Source organism: Grammomys surdaster, unplaced genomic scaffold (genome assembly GCF_004785775.1).
Source record: "Grammomys surdaster isolate TR1022 unplaced genomic scaffold, NIH_TR_1.0 61, whole genome shotgun sequence".
Taxonomy (NCBI): domain Eukaryota; kingdom Metazoa; phylum Chordata; class Mammalia; order Rodentia; family Muridae; genus Grammomys; species Grammomys surdaster.
In genome coordinates, this window is record NW_021604563.1 from 15374910 (window position 1) to 15394218 (window position 19309).

The window sequence follows — 19309 nt, forward strand, 5'->3', positions numbered from 1 at the left end:
ATTAAGTGAAATAAGATTTATAATTAATTAGCAAATTTCCTTTTTCCTATTCCAACCAAAATAATGGATTTTTATATGGATAAAAACTTCAATTTATAGTTCATTTTGTCAATGTATCAATTTGACAAATGGTACATTGTATCATATAAGTTCAGCTTTTGGTTTATCAGTATGATTGTCTCTTAGTATGATCTACATTCTATACAATCAAATTTAACTTTTAAAATCTTTTCTTTAAGTTGGAGTGATGATTCAGTTGGCAGGAGCACTGACTGTTCTTCTATAGGACCTAGGTTCTATTTTCAGCATCCACATGGTGGCTCAAAACCATCTGTACTGTAACTGCAGTTCCATGAAATCTATTGAGTCTTCTAGTCTCTTTGAGACTATACTCATGGATACCAAACATGCATGTGGTTCATAGAAATACAGGAAATGAAAACACCCTTGCATGTAAAATAAAATAAGAAAAAATTAAGTCTTTGCTTAATTATATTTCAAATTACATAGCAAGAATGAAAAAGGACTTGCAAATAAACAAGGCTATAGATAAAAGATGCTCAAGGAGGACAAGGATAATGCCTTCAGAAACTGTTCCTTTCATTTCATGGAAATATTATTCATGTAAAATCAAGCATTTATTGCAAATTTGAAGTGATGATCTTGCTTTCAGCACTTCATTCAATATTTTTGAATATTGAATATTTTAGTCTTTAAGTATGTAGCTGAGAATTGAAAGCAGTATCTGGAACTCACTATTCCATTTGTGTCAAAAATATACCTGGATGCACTTATCCTTTCAATTTAAATAAATAAATAAATAAATAAATAAATAAATAAATAAATAAATAAATAAATGTAAATACATTTTCCTGAAAAGATTTGATAGGGAAAACTGAATGTTCAAACCTAGAGTTGTGTTGATAAAGTAAAATTGCTATTAGCAGTTAGATAAGTCCTAATTAAAGGATTATCATCCAAGAGATAAGAAGGAAAATGAGATCACAAAATCATACAAAGAACCCTAATTATGAAAATCAGCTTCAGATACACTTACATAACAAGGATTTAATAGCATCCTTATATCGTGGAGGCTGTTAGAAATATCTCTTCTTTTTCAAATGAAGACATTTTCCCAACTAATTAATGTGTTGCTTTTACCTTTAGCAGCATCCATACCTCCCACAGCATAAAGTGCCCCCACAGTTGATTTTCTAGGCTTTGTACGAGGGCTTTGCAACATGGATCGTCTCTCAGGCAAGAGATGATACTTCATAGCTTCCATTAGTAGCTTCTGACATTCCAGATCACCACTAAACATTGCGCTGTTTTCCAGATCTGCAAGCAACTGGAAAGTAATAATGCATGACACATATATCAGGTGTCCAACATCAGAAAGAACATGATTTAGTTCTATTACATGAAGCACTTTTAAAAAGAATTGGCAAAAGTAATCAAAGAGACTAGCTAGGTATCTCATTTACTGTTGATGGCTAATACAATAAGTTCATTATTGTTGTTTGTATTTGGACTATCAGAGATGTCATGGAAACATTCTCTGTTAAGATATTATCTCCTGTAGGAATACTGTATCTTTATCATTATATGAGAGTATTATTTTGAATCAATATGCTTTTAACAGTGAGTATACATATGAAACTAGTCAAGATCAGCAAAAGTAGTTAATAGATCCTATCATTACCTGATAAAATATAAATGACAATGATGAAGTATATGTAAAATATTGCTCCCAAGATGAACTGGAGAAAACTCTAGAACATATTTCATAATGTTGAGAGGTGTTATATTCTATTAATTTGTTTTTGGAGTTATGGATATATGCTGTCAGAGTATATCAAAAGAAATAACAAGCAAATTTCTGGAGTGAAATTATTAATCTCCTCTCATAAGATTTCTCTGACATTTTCTTCTTTTTCTGGTTAATTTCAGTTCTGCTTTCTTTCAACTTGTAATCTCTGGTGAAATCACTATTTTTATTTGCCTGACAAAACTGTAGGTATTTCTTTAACATAGTATTTCAAATTGGTTTGAAGTTTAAGTTACACAACATTTCTCTGAAAATTGCTTTAAAGATTTATCATCTTCATGTATTTTGTTTCTATGGTGTTTAGAACATATTGTTTTAGAAAGCCCACGTGTTCATCCCATTGCCTATAATTAACAGCATCAGGATATTTTCACATGAAATATATTTTAAGCATAAAGCATTATTAGAGTTGAGAGGACAAGAGTTGTATGTTTCTAATACAGAGAAGATTAAATTAATGCCTGGTGAAAAATACAAAAATCTATACAAAGAACTGTAAGTTTAAAATATTTAGATAAATTAGCTCTTCTCAGGTTTTTGCATACCTAACCATATCTGATCCACAGATTAAGGCATATATTAGTGATCCTGTTGATAGACAGTGACTTGAATGGTCTGAGTAGGGATTAAGAATTTAGATTTTTTAAAAGTTTATAGACAATATCATGCTGATGCTCTGAGGGCATCTTCTATGCCATTAGATAAGAGGATCTAATAAATTTCCAAGATTCAAATATTCACACAAACAAAAAATTTCCACATATTCTGAATTTCAGTTATTTGTTATTTATTTAGAATCTTGAGAGCAACATTATATGTATAGTTTAGTATTTATCTTTTAGGTATTACTACTGTCTTGTCTTTTGTATATACAATAGGCTCAAGAAGGCAATTGGTATTGTCATTAAATATGGATAGATTATCAAAGAACATGTAGAATTTCTTAGTTTAATATACATAAAAAGCTTATTAGAGAGTATCTGATATCACAGTCAGTTCTAAAAGTATATTAATGCTGTCATTAAAAATGGAAAATACAAATATCTTAACTTCAACACCATAAAATACAAACCAAACTCAAAGTCAAGAGACATAAACAGATCACAAAAATCATTGGTGAATATAATGGAATGGACACTAAATGAACATTATAAAGTCAATGAAATAATCAAAGTGAAGGGCCAAATTTAAAAAGATTATAGATGAAAAAAAAGCATTACAATAGAGAAAGATTAAGTCCAGAGAATCATTAGAGAATATTTTCAAAATGCATATTCAAAAACTTCTGGAAAGTCTATGGTAAAGGATAAATTCTTAAGTTAAAATTAAATTCAGGAGATATAAAAAGTGTTCATTATAGTATAATAGTAAGTTAAAAGAGTCAAGTCTTATCAGAGTATTCCTAGAAAAGGACAATTCTAGACAGATTTAGTTCTGAATTCTACCAGGTTTTAAAAGAAGAAACAATGTAAACATGTCTCAGATCATTCAAGAAAGCAAAAGGAGATAGAATTCTATAGAAAGCATACTAAAAGAAGCTAGCATTATCCTAAACCTAATACCATATAAGGAAACTAACAAGCAAATGTAACACCTGAAAATTTTAAATCAACTCCCCAATGAACATAGATACTACATATCTCAATAAAATACTTGCAAAAATATTTGAATAGTATGTTAAAACTGTCATACAATATGATCAAATGGATTTCCTTTTAAGAATATGAGGAAGGTACAGCAAATGTAAATCAACAAATGTAAAACCTTAAATTAATAGACACAGATATAGAATCTACAAAATGATTTTAATAGATATAAAAAAGGCTTCAGTGAACTTCAACATCACTTCAGGATAAAAATCTCTGAAAATTATTACTAGATGGAACATACTTAAATATAATAAATAATGTAAAAGAAAAATTCATAGTTTGCTTAAATTGTGATATTGAAGTTTATATAGCATTACAAAATAAGCATGATACTAGCACAAAAAGTTGTGAATGCACACACACATACACACACACACACACACACAAACACATGTAGATCAATGGAACAGGTAGAAGACTGTGAAAGAAACTGTTGCACTTCTAAGGCAGTTATTAAATAGTAAAAAACTGAAAAGCATTCACTTCAAAACCAGGAAGACAAGAATGAGCACTTTTTCCATTCCTAGTCAATGAACTGTTTGAATTATTAGCCAAATCAATAAGACAAGTATATGATTCATATAGAAAAAAGAATTTCCATTATTTATATGTGCTTATGATATAATTATATATGCAATAAAGGACTTGACTATAAAATTCTTAGATGTGATAAACATTGTTAGAAAAGTAACACTATACAAAATTGATATATCAAGATTAGTAGATTTAATGAGTACCAATAGCAATTGTGCTGAGGAAAACAAGAAAAGTTCCATTCGTAATAGCTGAAAAAGTAATAAACCCAGGAATAAACCTATTTAAGATCACCAAAGTGTTCTACCAAGAAAACTCTAAAGGACTGAAGAAGGAAAGGCTACACAAATGAAAGCAAGGTACAGATTCAATGTGACTAACAAAATTACAATAGCATTGGTCAAAGGCAGCAAGAGTGAAGAATCCAAAAACTCATATGGAAACACAAAATACCACATATAGCCAATGAAATCTTAAGCAAGAAGAATGCTAAGTCATCATAATATTCAATTTCAAACAGTAGTACAACAGCATTTAATAAGCATGATTCTTGCACAAAAGTGAATAGAAATGTAACATTGAGAGAGAGAGAGAGAGAGAGAGAGAGAGAGAGAGAGAGAGAGAGAGAGAGAGAGAGAGATTCCAATGGGACTGCTTAGAGTACTGAGGATAAAGTAGATCCCTACAGCATAATTTTTGATAAACCTTTAAATAGCAAAGAATGTTGTCCTCAGCTCATGAAGGGATGGGAATCAGATATCAATATGCATAAGAATGAGTCTAATTTCTACCTCTTATTCTAAATGGATCGAGGACCTAAACAGAACAGCTGAAACTGAGAAACAGAGGAAGAAATCTGAAAAAGAAACTCCAAAGACTCAATAAACAGCAACATTAATTGAAGATTACACAAAATAAATAAAAATCTTCACAGAAAACAAGTGCAACAGACATCTACAGAATAGAAGATAATTCTTTGCCCACTACACATTTAACAACAGTTAATATCTAGCATCCACAAAAACCTCAGAACTTTAAATACCAAATACACAATATATCCAACCAATAAAAGGACAAATGAAATGAACAGAAAATTCTGAAACTAAAAAACCACAAATGGCCAATGAACATATGAAAAAAAGTTTCAATATTCTTAGCCATCAGAGGAACACAAAATAAGACCACACTGCCATTCCATCTCACTCCCATCCGAATGGACATCATCAATATATACCTGTAAGAAAAATTTTTTAAAAAATTTAAAATTCAAAATTTAAAAAACTTAAACAAATAACATATTTGAGAGATGTTGAAAGAAACCCTAGTGGACCGCTATTGCAAAAATAAACTGGTAAAAAGAAATTAGTATGAATTTTCTTAAAAAAATCTAGAATAAGAACTACTATATAATTTAGCTACACCATACTAGGAATATGTCCAAAGAAACCTAACTTAGCATTCTATGTAGACAGTTATCTGCTTACCCATAATTACCACAATACTATTCACAAATTCCTTCATATAGAATAAACCTGGATGCCCATTCACAGATGACTGGATACAAGAAAATGGTATTTCACTAAGCCATAAAGATATACTAGATAATACCATTTGACAGATAATGGAGAGAATTTGAGACCATTCTCAGCCAAAGGAGCTAGTTCTAAAGACAAATATCACCATTCCCACTTATATACAGAATCTAGTATTTAGTTACATGCATGTGTCCATATGTGTGTGTGTCCCATCTACTTTCATGTAATTTATATTTGTTGGGAATAAAAGAAATACAGAAGGAGGACCTGGTAGGTGTCAGTAAACTATCAACAAACTATAGTAGGTGCACATGAAATGTGATAAGGAGAGCCTTGATTTTGTATGCAAATTTAAAAAATACAAAATAATGTCAGGCAAGTATTTTTCACTCCATTAGAACTGGAGTAATAGCAACTTTAAAAAATGGTCTAATGCTTGGCTTTACAATAACATTTATATGGACACACATATAAGTAAGTAAAAGATGAAGATTAAGATAAATTTTGAGTGTATTAGCACTTGTTTCAATATGAGTATTTAATTGGTAGAAATTGTTATAAAATGTGTTAATTTTGCATTAATCTTACAAGACCTCATTTTTCACAAAGTAAATTATTTTGAGTATTTTATCTAGATTCAATAAATAAAAAATCTATATTAGCATTATTTTCTTCTGTATTATACATATATTTATTATTGATCAGTTTCCAACAGAGATAAAATGAGGTTAATGCAAATGTTGCAATTGAATAACCAATGAACCAATCTTGAATCTTCCTTAAGGACATTTATTTTTAGAATAATCTTTGCTATAATCCTTTAGTTCAGTATTCACAATGAGAATTCCATTATAATGAGTGCATCTGAAAAGACAGGAGCTTGCTTTCAATTACAGGAGATAATTGCTCATGTTTGTAGGTATTATCCAGGATCTGACTCCTCCTAAAGCCCCTTACACAAAGCTGCTATGGTGATTATTACCACTTTGCTTAGAAGGTGAGTGGAAACAGAATAGGAGCCCTAGTCATTTTCTGCACCTGTTATAATGCTATTTGGCAAGGGAGGAAACTGAAACTAATTGATATTACAATGTTGGGGATCATCTGTAGGTTACTCTTTTAAGCTGCATTTCTTTTTCTCCATTATTAATACCCTTAATTGAAGAATGGCTTTCTATGAAGAAAATTCTATAGATACTTTTATTATATATTCTTTGAAAAAAAGGCAAATAATGATTGGTTTGCTGCCTACTAGTAATTTAGAAATCTAATTTCCATTATTTTGATAAAGTTCCATACCTGTGGCGAGAGTAATGGCAGTCTGATATAAGAAAGCAGCTTCGACAGATCTCGTTGTCTAGCCTGGGCATCATGACCTACCCAATGCATAAGGGCATGGAAAATTGTTTCTTCATCAGGCACATTAATGTCATCACTACACAGAAGTTTTGATATCTCGTTAGCTGGAAGCAGCAGGAATTCTTGGTTCTTTACTACATCAATGAAGTGTTCCTAAAAAGACATAACATCTTCTGATACAGTAGTTGAGAAGCTGCTTAATAAAATAAGAATACAAAAGCATTATATTTTGTTAATGTCCACAAAGATCAGAATACATAGTTAATGTATCTTATGTCAAGTTTCCATTTAAAATTATCATATATTTCATCTGCTATCAAAGTATAAGCAAACATGTCTCATTTTTTCATCAAAACATCACCATAATTTCTAGTTCTTAAACACATATTTTTGAAAACAGGTTATTTCAAATATTTTTACAGTCGAATATCCCAGGTTTTAAGTGCCATACACTATTGTACTCTTCAAACATAATTAAGCAGTTACATTTTTTTTCTGGGGACATCTTAAGACAGATTCTAAGTAATTGGGAGCTTTGTATAAATCAAATTTTTACTTCACTTCTAAGTCCTAGTTTGTTCATTAATAAAAAGGAGTCTAAGTAGCAAATTTCCCTATAAATGAAAAACCAAGACTGGTAACTCCATAATGAAATGCTGATGCCAAAAATTTCCAAACTACTGTGCCTATTTAGACAATGAACCTTTTTGTGAAGATGTCAGTCAGTTGGAACATAAATGATGTTCTTAATGCTGCAGACCATTCTATCTAACATTCCTCCCATTTATACCAAACCATCGAAATGCTGCTTCGCACAATAATTACACAAGTGTTAAGTGATCATTATGGGAATTTATGAGGGGACAGACTTACTCTAATGAGAAACATGCAGTACACATTTTTGATTTCCTATATAATTGGCTGGAATTTCTGTCATATTCTTTATAGTTCAGGTTATAGTAAACATAATCTTAAATCATGCTTATTACATTTTTGTTAATTGTGCAACTGTCTTTTCTAAGTGGTAAAGTAATTTTAGAAATGTTAAGAAATAATTAAAATACTATAAACATTTAAAAGTATTACTAACTGTCACTGTTATTGTATGTTAATTCCAAAACTGTATTCTTCAAATAAAAATGGGAAAAGTGAGGTGGAGAATTTCAGTGTGTAAAACCTAATCAACGCAAAAGTGCATCATAGAGAAGCTTATTTAAAATGCTTCTATTTAAAATTAAAGTGATAATAAGTAATGGTCATTGCTACTACTTCAGAGTTGTTGCTTCATAAGAATATTGAAAATTGATGAACAATATGCCTTAGTGTAAATAAAAGTATATGTATTATGTTAAAAGATTGGTGCATCCCACTATGGAATTTAGTACTGTAGAGAGTAAATATCTTAAATAGTTTTATTTTGAACTTATTTTGAACCTAATGTACTTTCCATTATACAATTTGCCCCAAATTTTCTTTTATACTTTTCTTTATGCATTAAAGATACATATCTAATTTCTAATAACTTTTATACACTAAAAGTACTTTTTATTATATTCCGAGTGCTTATATGACAGAGATAGAGACTTTTATGTGTCAACTTCATGTATTTATCTGAGGAAGATTGTGGATGAAAACCACACAAATCAGTATAGATAAAGCTGCTTTCCTTATTCTACCAACTCAACTATAATTTCTGTGAATTATAATGCATTAGTGATTAACTTTTCAGTCACCAGTAATGCATTGGTGTGACATTAAGGAAAAAAATAAAAGCTCTTCTCTTTGGAGTTCCCCTTGGACTCATTTACTCAAGAGCAAGAATCGATTTGAATTCTCTATTTCATGATCTCTTTGTGTTCTGTCTTATTTCTGTTGTATGAGTCTGAATCCTGCCTGAATATGTATCTGCATCTGTCCCTTTGTGTTTGTCTCCATGAGACTCTCTGTCCGCCGATGACAAACAACTTTGCTTTTTATTTATTGAACATTATAGAAAACATCACATGGTGAAGAGATAGGATAATTTATATAAATCTTTAGCAGAGTTTTATAAAACATTAACTCACTGACTCCAATTGGTCCGAGTTGACAGAAGCAACAAATGTCATTGTATATCAACTAATATTCACATGTTTGCTTTCAACCTCTATGTTAGGTTGTAGAAAGTTATTTTAACCTTCTGTTTTTGCTACTGTCAGTAAATAATACAAAAGGGTAGTCTGAATCAGAGGCATGGAACAGTATACAACCTCAGTTTTGAAGTATGCATTATTGAAAGTTGATTACATAGAAAATCCAAAGAAAGTAAGGTTGGTTGTTACACTGTTCTATTAAAATCAGGCTAAATGAACAGTTTGAGTACACAATTGGACAGTAGTCTTAAGTGTCTTCAAATTGTGATATTAACTATGGCTGAGAGGTCCAGCAAAAGCTACAATCTCATAGAATGTAATAGATATTTCCATAATATTGCATATCCACCATAATTGAATACCTACGTCGTCTACCAAGATTCAAAGAAAGCAATTATTTGTGTTCTAATCCTATTGATACAATTGTAAAAAATACTGTAAGAAGCATTTTTTTCTAATTTTATTGTATTCAGATTAGATGCTAATATTATTGGAAGGAGCATTAAGGGACAAAGCACCACTGTATTATTATGGACATCCTGCTTTGACACTGAGTTTGAATAGCACAATGCATAAAGGAAGACAAGTTCATTTTGAGCAGCAAAAATAATTCAATTTGTTTATCAGAATGTATTTTGTCTGCAAGAGTAAGATACCAGACAGGAAACTGTTAATACTTAGTTCAAGAATTTAAGCAATTTAACAGGAAGTTTTCATGTTTGGCTTTTATGGTAGGATTAACCTTTGACCTACATAACTGCTGTTCTTTTAGATTATATGGCAACTGTATTTAGGACACAGGAATATAAATACATGACTAAATAACACATTGTAAAATGTCTATCTGTGATAATGTGATTCTTCACACATTGGTATTGTTTTAAGATTGTATTTGAAACTTTTAATTCTGGGCAATGAGCTGTTGGGCAAAGGGGTTAAATGAAGAAAAAAATTACACACAAAAAAATTTAGAGCTCTGAAATTCTATATGCTAATATTTACAAAACATGTCTTAAAAAGTATTACTTGTATTGAATAATTCTACATTTAGTTATTTATTGTTCTCTAGTATACGATGGCCTCTTTTAAAAATTTGAAATAACTGGAGCAATTTCATTTGCTCAATGTATTCATTTTTAGATAAAGTTTTAAAGAGATACACATCTCTTTTATAATTTATTGCTTTAGAGGTTAAATAGCTCATTTTCATTGTATCAGGGAAGCATTAGTAACCACATTAAGATTTATATATTATGCCCAATGTTCATTTTTCCCTGACCCTCTCTAGTCTATATTTCGCCTCAGTGTTATCTAATTAAATAAACATGGCTTTGTTCTGTACAAATTCTAAATAACTACAATCTACTGACATATTCACTTGATTCATTATAACTTGGTAGAATTAAAAGAGATTTAGAAAGTTCAATAAATAAACTGAAAACTGTTTTTAACCAAACTAACAAGGTTTTTCTAAGATATAAATCCAATTCAATAAAATTATTTTTGTTACTAATCTTGATGATCTGTTGCTATTTTCATCTTTCTTCTCACCTCCTTTTCTTTCCCTAGACAGAATCTAAAGTATCCCAGGCTGGTCTCAGATTATTCTTTGTGAGTAGAGGATGACAAAGAAACTCCTGATCCTCCTGCCTCTAGAATACAGGCTAGAATGCAGATATTAGTCACCATGATCAGTTTATGAAAGACCTGTAAATTGAACGTAAGGTGTTGTGCATCCAGGTAAACACCCTACAATCAAAGCTGCATCCACAGTCCTACCACTTTTTCAAACTGAGTAACGTTTAATTTTAATAGAAATCCTAATTTGAGCAATGTTACAAAATAAATGGATAATTCTGCCGCAAGTCCAAGAGGTAATATTTTTAGTTCTGTAGATTCAATTAGAACTACAGAGCTGTTCAATTTAATCATAAGCAATATTTTAATTTTGTGAAATTTAAAGACTTAAAGCATTCTTTTTTAGTTCTGAAATGAAAAATGTGATTGAGTATTATTCAACTAAATAAAAAGTTGTTCTAGGGCTGGAGAGATGGCTCAGAGGTTAAGAACACTGACTGCCCTTCCAGAGGTCCTGATTTCAATTCCCAGCAACCACATGGTGGCTCACAACCATCTGTAATGGAATCTGATGCCCTCTACTGGTGCTGTCTGAATACAGGACAGTGTACTCATATACATAAAATAAATAAATCTTAAAAAAAGTTTTTCTAATATATATTATGTACAACTTATCTGAAAACTATGTAAGTTTATATAGGCTTACAGTTTTATCAGAGAAAGTATATATTATTACAATAAATTAATTTTAAACAAATGATTTTACCATGGTGTACTTATGTGCCACATTCTGAAGCTCCATACAGCCCTGGGCATCTCCAAATGAGCGAATCCCTAGGCAGTTTGAAGGATGAAGCTGCTTTATGAGAAAATTACAGCAGACATCAATGACCTGAGTCAGCTGTAAGAGACAAGCTGCAGACAGCAAATTTTCAATGGTGTCTTCTCTCAGTTGCAGCATACCTAAATGGTTTGAATTAGCAAAGAATGATTACATATCACATAAAATAGAGCACCAATATGTTACATGACATTTTTGTTGCTTTTTATATGGCATCTATGCCTTTTAATCTCTGGTAGCTTCACTAGGAATATGGTTTAAGACTGAGAGATACAAAAGAGGTTTTGTGCACATGCAAATGAGGAAAAAACCATCAGAGAAGAGTATACAAAATGATTGTAACAAATCAATAGTAAATACTGTAAGGAATGGTAACAGTGATGTTTTTTTAATAAAAGCATAATTTCAATTTTATATTAATCATTTCATATTTAATATATACAAACATAAGAACACTTTGAATTTATATAATTTTAAATTGTTAATCATATATAAATGAAGCTGGGAAATCTCACATTATGAGTTAAAAATGCAATATCATATTTTCTAAAGATAAAACTGGTCATATGGTATGTTGACTTTGTAGGGGCATAGATCTTGATAAACAAGACATATACACATTTTTATCTCTTTTTGTTTGTACATCTATTATATGATAAATTTACCTTAGCACAAATATTATGCTCAGATTTTCCTTAGACACTTTATCAAAATAAAGAAAATATTGCAAAGATTTCACAAATTTGAAATTGAATTGACATTTTGGCATTTGGCACTTACAAAGTTATCACAAGCAATTTAAATCACATATTTATAATGTTCTATCTATTATGTTTTAACAAGCATTATTGATACCTTATTTTAAACACTTCTAAATAAAATATATACTTAAGTTTTGTCATTTTAGACAAGTTAGAGAAGCTATGAAAGTTGTTTCTAATGGTTTTACATAAATAGTATTGTTCTTAAAAGTTCTTTTTTTCATTCTAAAAATTCTTATATGGTTTCCACGGGCATAAATAAAAGAGTAATATGCATTGGTATTTGTTCAATTTATTTCAAACTATAATATAGTAGATATGTGCAGTACATATACACATTTGCTTGTGTTATGTCTTTAATTGGGATTTTAGGGGAGATAACTGATAGTATATGATAAAACAAGAGTTATAAGCATATATTATATGTTTAAATTGCCAATTTCCCTGAATTCTTACACCTATAGAACCCTATGAAAAATCATCTCTTGCAGTAGACCTCTCTCAACTAGTGTGATATTTAAAAATTCATTGCTATTGGGACACCTATTAGTTCATCCTTCATTGCCTATTTAACAGCCTGTAATAAATAAATAAATATATATTCATTCTACTATATTTTCAACAAGTTATAAATATTCATATTTTTCATTCTTTAAAATTAAAAGTAATGCTGACATATCAGTTGTGACAACTTGTTCAAGGCAATTGACCTTTTATATGTGTTGCTGAACTTGAAGTTTTATTGAAACTTTTTGCATTCATGTTCATGAAGTTTGGCTTATGATTTTTATTTTATGTGTGTATATTCCATTTCAGTATTTATTTACGCAACACTCTTCATAAAGTGAGTTTAGTAGAATTCCTTTTTTTATATTGTGTAGAATCATACAAGAAGTTTTGTTATTACTATTTCTTTAAATTTCTGGTAAAATTCAACAGTGAATGTAGTAGGGTTTGGGCCATTTAAATTGTATTTTTGGTACTTTTACTTTTATCAATGTCAATACTCATTTGAGATTGATCAAGGTTTTGCTTTTTTTCACATTATCTTGTAGCAATTTTTGGTAATTCTTCTGTGTTTATAGATTTACCTATTTCTTTTAGATTTTCCAACTTATTGAAATATATGTTTTAAAATATACTCTAATGACTCTCTGAATTTGATTGGTATCTACTGTTATGGTGTCCTTTCCTCTCTAGCTTTATTGAACTTGTTTAGTTTCTAAACACCCAACTCTTTATTTCATTAATCCTTTGTAACATATTAGTCTTATATTTTTAATTAATGTGTTTTCTGATCTTAATTATTGTTTTCTGATCACCAAACTTGAAAGTGAATTGTGATATCAATAATGTACATTAAATTGCTTATTCAAGATCTCTTTAACTTTTTAATGTAGACATGTATAGTTAAAATTTGTTCTTTGAACTACTCCTTTTTCTCTTACTGTTTCTAATATTCTGTTTCCATTTTCCTTTGGATATAAGAATATTTTAATTTCTGTCCTGATTATCTGTGATTATACATTAATCATTCAATTTGTGATATGAAATGTCCATGCATTATTAGTATAGCTTCTGTGATTCTTTTATTGATTTCTAGCTTTATTTAATTGTAATGAGATAGATGCTATGATTGTTTTTACAACTGTTCTGTTTTGATGAATTAGCCATGTCCAAGAGTTTACACCTGGCTGTAACTTCAGCTCCACTATCCAATAATCAATTTTGGCCTTTGGGGGCACTTACACTCAGATACACAGTCTGTCAAAAAATGACACATAATTAAAAATAATAAACACTAATAACTTAATACTGCTAACCCATATAAGACACATTCTTGTATTTTTATGTTAGAATAGCTTTCTCCTTTCATGGTACTAATATTGAACAGCATACTCTTTATAGTTATATTATGGTGATTAATCTTTAATTTTATATTTTTTATTTTAATGCTTTTAGAAAGTGACTTAACTGCCATATCATATATTTTCCATTCTTATAGCATTAATGTTAATACACATTGAGCCACATGCTATATAATATAGAGTTAACATTAGTTAATACACATTGAGAGCTTACCTGTATAAGCATACTGCACTAAAGAATTAAGTGCATTTGGATCTACTCCTTCCATTTTGACCTCTTCTTGTCTGGCTTCAAGCACATCATTAGTAAACATTGCAGCAAAATAATCAGACACAGCACTGAGAACCAGTCTAGAAACAGGAAGGTTGAATCAATACTTATTATTAGTCAAGAGTATCACAAATTGTCATCCAGAGCTTTCAATACGTTTTTTAAACTTATCAGTATACTTTTTCCATAAAAGTTTGAAATTTCCAGGCATGTTTCCAAATGTCTTTAATGTCAGGTAATGGGAGGATGATCCAGGCAGATTCTGTGAGTTCCAGGTAAGCCTGGTATATATAACAAGTTCCAGGCCAGACTAGGTTACATAGTAAGCCACTGTCTTAAGATAAACATAAAAATATCACAATTTGTTAAATTGCACTGATGTTAGAAAGGGCAATTAAGTTGGCTTACCTGTTTAGTGTTTATGTTATTTTGTTATTATCATCAATATTGCCAACTTTGTATCTATTAAATATCGGACAAGAAAATATTAATGTTTGAATATTTCAAAGTAGAAAATGTTTCCCCAGTGGCCCAATTTATAATTAGTTTATCAATTCTTCTTCATTCATACTTGTACTCTGTGGATATATAAGGGTATTTACCGGTGAGCTGGGATTTTAAGAGGTCCAGCAACAAGTAGCACATCACACAGTTTCTTCTCTTTCAAATAGCTTTCCATTTTACAGAGAGTATAATCTGCATGGTTTCGAGAACGGTAGTGATCCTCAGAACTGGTATTCATTTGTTCAGGTTCCTCAACACATTGTCTGAAAGTTAAGTGAAAATGAGAATATAATTTATTATGTTATTTTTTGCACATTTCAACTTTCTTCTAATTAATATGTATATATCTAGTAGAAACCTAGTCAACGCTCTTATATGAAACACACGGAGTAAATTACATTAAAATTTGCATTCTAAAAATAAATATATCACTATTATTACTGTCTCAACTTTTCAACTTCTATTCAAATAGAGAGTTATGTTACTTTTATTCAGGGCAACACTACAATTATATATTCATCAATCTAATATTTATGTGTATAGTTAATAAACAAGTATTACCCCTATTTTATGCTATTTCTTTAGTGTTTTTATATTGAATTCAAAATAATATTTTCAATCATATGGACTAGATGCTTGTGTCAGAAATACTTTTTAAAATTAATTTAAAGTATTTTATACTATATAATTTTATCATATTCTTTCCTCTCCTCTAACTTCTCCCAAATCTATCCCATGCTTACCTACAACCCAACTTCAAACTATTCTTTCTCTCCCTCAAAAAGAAGACAAAAATGAAAAAATAAAATATTAAAAGAAAACCAATAAGAGAAAAATGTGTCAAAAGCAAAACAAAAAGAATTAGCCCAGAAAAACATCGAGTCTGTGTTATTATTATTATTATTATTATTATTACTATTATGCCAACTACTTCTGGTACCCATTGGACATGGAGCTTGATTTTCCTTTTCCCAACAGGGATCAATTTCAAATAACTGTTTCACTAGCAGGAACACTTTATGTTCAATTCCCCTTCTCAGGGGTGAGATTTTTGTCTGGTTTGAATCTGTGCAGGTTTTATATATACTGTCATAATTCATTTGAATTCATATATGAATGAATTCATTTGTGTCTGGAAGAAGCTGTTTCCTTGGGCTAATCTACGATCTCTGGGTTTTACAGTCTTAACTATAGACTCAAGGTAATATAACTTCTTTTATAATATAACATTATCAGAAAACAACTATATATGTTTAAATCATGAATATCCATCCTTCAATATTTAGTATTTTGACATATAGTGACTACAACTGGACAAATTGACTATAACGGTCATGAAATTTATATCAATGAAACTTAACTTTAAATATTTACCCATGATAAAATTTAAATGCATACAGGATCACACAGACTTCTATTTAGTAGATGCTTTAAAGTTTGCTAGTTAGTAAACCTCATTAAAATATATTTAAAATACTGTTCATACAGACCTCAAATACAGACAATTGCTAACACGCAACTTGACATTTCCAGGTCTCTCTCTGGGACAGGCGACAGGAGCTAAGGCATTACTGTAAGTCTAAAAGACCATATGTTGATCTGTGTACAGAGAGTCACTTCACATTACCTACTCAGCCACTCTACCTTACAAGAAGCCATTCACAACTTTTTCTATTTCCTCTCTGCAGAATCAGCACCCCTTATCATATCCTCAACCTACTTATGACACTAATAAAAGTGACTACATGTGGACTCAAAAATACCCAAGTCTAGCCATCTTGGAGCCTGCTGTTGAAGCTCAGTATGGAGGTAAACAAAGAACCTTTAGTAACTAGTGGTATAAGGGAATTATGGAGTCCAAAGAGCTGGACAGCCCATAGTAGGCACCTAGTGACCCAGCCTGTGGGTCAGTCAACAGGGTCTACAAGGGAGAGAGTGGTGATGGAGGGGAAAGAGACACGAAGAATGGAGACAAGACAGTTGTCTGATCAAGTCTCGTTTATTGAAAGGCAATTATGGGCATATAAGCACAAGCAGGGGAGTGCAGCTGGAGACACTTAACCACAAGTGCCTTGCAGCTGGGGGCACTAAACAGCAAGTCCAGGATATGTCTGAGAAAAACAAGATGTTATCAGAGTATGCTCAGCTGTTGTGGGCTGCTTGCAAAAATATCACACTAGAAAAACAAGTCTCCTGTTAGGGTGGAAAAGTATCAACTTGCAAATATATGGCCCGAGATGGCTGCTTTCAGCTAGGAGTTGGCTCCCAACAACCTAGCACATTTCAGTATGCACACAAAGAGAGAAAGGGACAGGAATGAGCTTCATTCAGGGAAGAAGTGGACACCTGAGTCCAAGAGAGAGTCCAGCTCTGAGAGTGGTCAGCACTTGGAGGTAATAAAGGAGGGAGTACTGTGGGTGGGATATATTGTATGAGAGAATTAGAAAAAAATCTGTTTCACTAAAAACTATTAAATTTGAAACAAACAAACAAAACAAAGTCTATGGAGAACTCTCTCTTTAGATCACTAGAGCACTGTTTTAAATGGGTTGTTTGTTTCCTTGACACTTTTTTTTCAATTCTTTGTGTATTCGAATATTAATCATCCTTCAGATGTACACCTGGCAAATAATCTCTCACATTGTGTGTTTGTTCCTCACTTGTTTATGAACTATATAAAAATATTTAATTTTGCTTTTATGATGTCTCAGTTATCAATTTTTGGCCTTAATTTATTACTTAATTCAGAAATCTTATAGGACTACCTGTTTTCCTCTACCAGTTTTAGCATTTTGATTTTCAAATTGATATTTTGAGCAACTTCAATATAAGTTATGAGCAGGATGATAGGTATGGTTCTAATTTCATTATTCTACATGTGAACATACAGTTTTCTTAGAACCATGTGATGATGTTATCATCTCTCTATTGTATGATTTCTCCCTTTGTGTCAAATATCAAATGCACTTACAAGTAACTCATGTTTAGATCTTCTATTTTATTTCTTTGGTCTAAATGGGTATTTTGATTAGGATTACATTGTACAATTAATTATATTTATCCATGAACATGAAGTATCATTTCATTTTCTGGTCTTTCTCAATCTTTCTCCAGAGACATGGAGTTTCATTATAAAAGTTTTATCAACTTGGAAGTTTTTTCCATGATATTTATTGTGCTTAATGCTATTGTAAATGAGAGTGTGTCCATAAACTTTTCTCACTGGTGTGTGTGTGTGTGTGTGTGTGCGCGTGTGTGTGGTACAGAAAGGGTGATATTTTATGTTCATTTTGTATCCTGACACTCTGTTCTGAAATTGTTAATTGTTTCTACATGTTTGCTTGTGGTATTTTTGGAATATCCTATGTATATCATATCTTTTCCCACTTTAACATCAACTCTGCTATGAAACTGTCTCTCCTAGAAATGGCTACGAAACTAAACCAGAAAAATGTTATCAATAGACATGTTAACATTGACAGGAAAATTTTTGCAGAGTTTCAACCCTAGGGGAGAATAAAACTATAGGGAACTAAGGAGTACTGGGAATAAGGAGTATTGGCTAATTCCATAAATGAAGCCCATTCTTCGTTGTCTAAAGCAATAATATAAATCTAGAAAATCATATAAATGTCACTAATAAAATTGACTTAACAGTTTGTAGTTACATAAAATTGTGCATAAACACACATAAATATTAATATATGAATAATCAATAAAAGGCTATGAACTTGAGAGAGTGTGTGTGAAATGTGGGTGATTTGAAAGAAGGGAGACGAGAGGGACTGGATGTTAAACAGGGAGGAGAAAGTCATGTACTTGTATTTCAATTAAAAGAATACAATTAAAACTAACATTTTATTGTTTTCTATGACTGTGCTATATCAGTTTTTGAAAAATAATTTCTCTCCCGGGCAGTGGTGGCACACGCCTTTAATCCCAGCGGGAGGCAGAGGCAGGCAGATTTCTGAGTTTGAGGCCAGCCTGGTCTACAGAGTGAGTTCCAGGACAGCCAGGACTACACAGACAAACCCTGTCTCGAAAAACCAAAAAAAAAAAAGTAAAATAATTTCTCCAATGAATTGATTTAGTTCTCATATTAATATCATTTCTAACTCCCACTCCCTTCACTAGGTCCCTCCCCCATATCCTGCTTATTCACTTCTAAACCAGTTTCCTTCCTACTTTCACTAGTTTGGGTTCAAGATATTTTCAGGCAATTTACCATATTTTAATATTTCCTCTCCTCTAATTATTTAATTTACATTATTATGTCAATCAATAATTTGTGTCTAATTGTTGTTACTATTCTTATCTCCCTGTACAAAGCCTGATTCCAAGTGGATCAAGGACCTCCACATAAAACCAGATACACTGAAACTAATAGAAGAGTAGGTGGGGAAAAGCCTCAAACACATGGGCACAGGGGAAAATTTCCTGAACAGAACA

General features: G+C 31.1%; 1 protein-coding gene across 2 annotated transcripts in view; it reads right to left on the minus strand.

Moving 5' to 3' along the window:
• The window catches only part of Klhl4 (kelch like family member 4), a 63492-nt gene that overhangs the window by 12645 nt on the left and 31538 nt on the right, over positions 1-19309 (minus strand). Inside the window, exons 2-6 of one of the 2 annotated variants that reach the window (XM_028780224.1) lie at positions 14959-15123; positions 14300-14436; positions 11382-11578; positions 6846-7058; positions 1180-1348 (exon numbers count right to left, since the gene is read on the minus strand). In XM_028780224.1, the coding sequence (XP_028636057.1) occupies positions 1180-1348; positions 6846-7058; positions 11382-11578; positions 14300-14436; positions 14959-15123 (881 nt within the window). Of the gene's footprint in view, positions 1-1161; positions 1349-6845; positions 7059-11381; positions 11579-14299; positions 14437-14958; positions 15124-19309 lie in introns of both variants that reach the window. The other variant, XM_028780167.1, reaches the window with a different exon arrangement.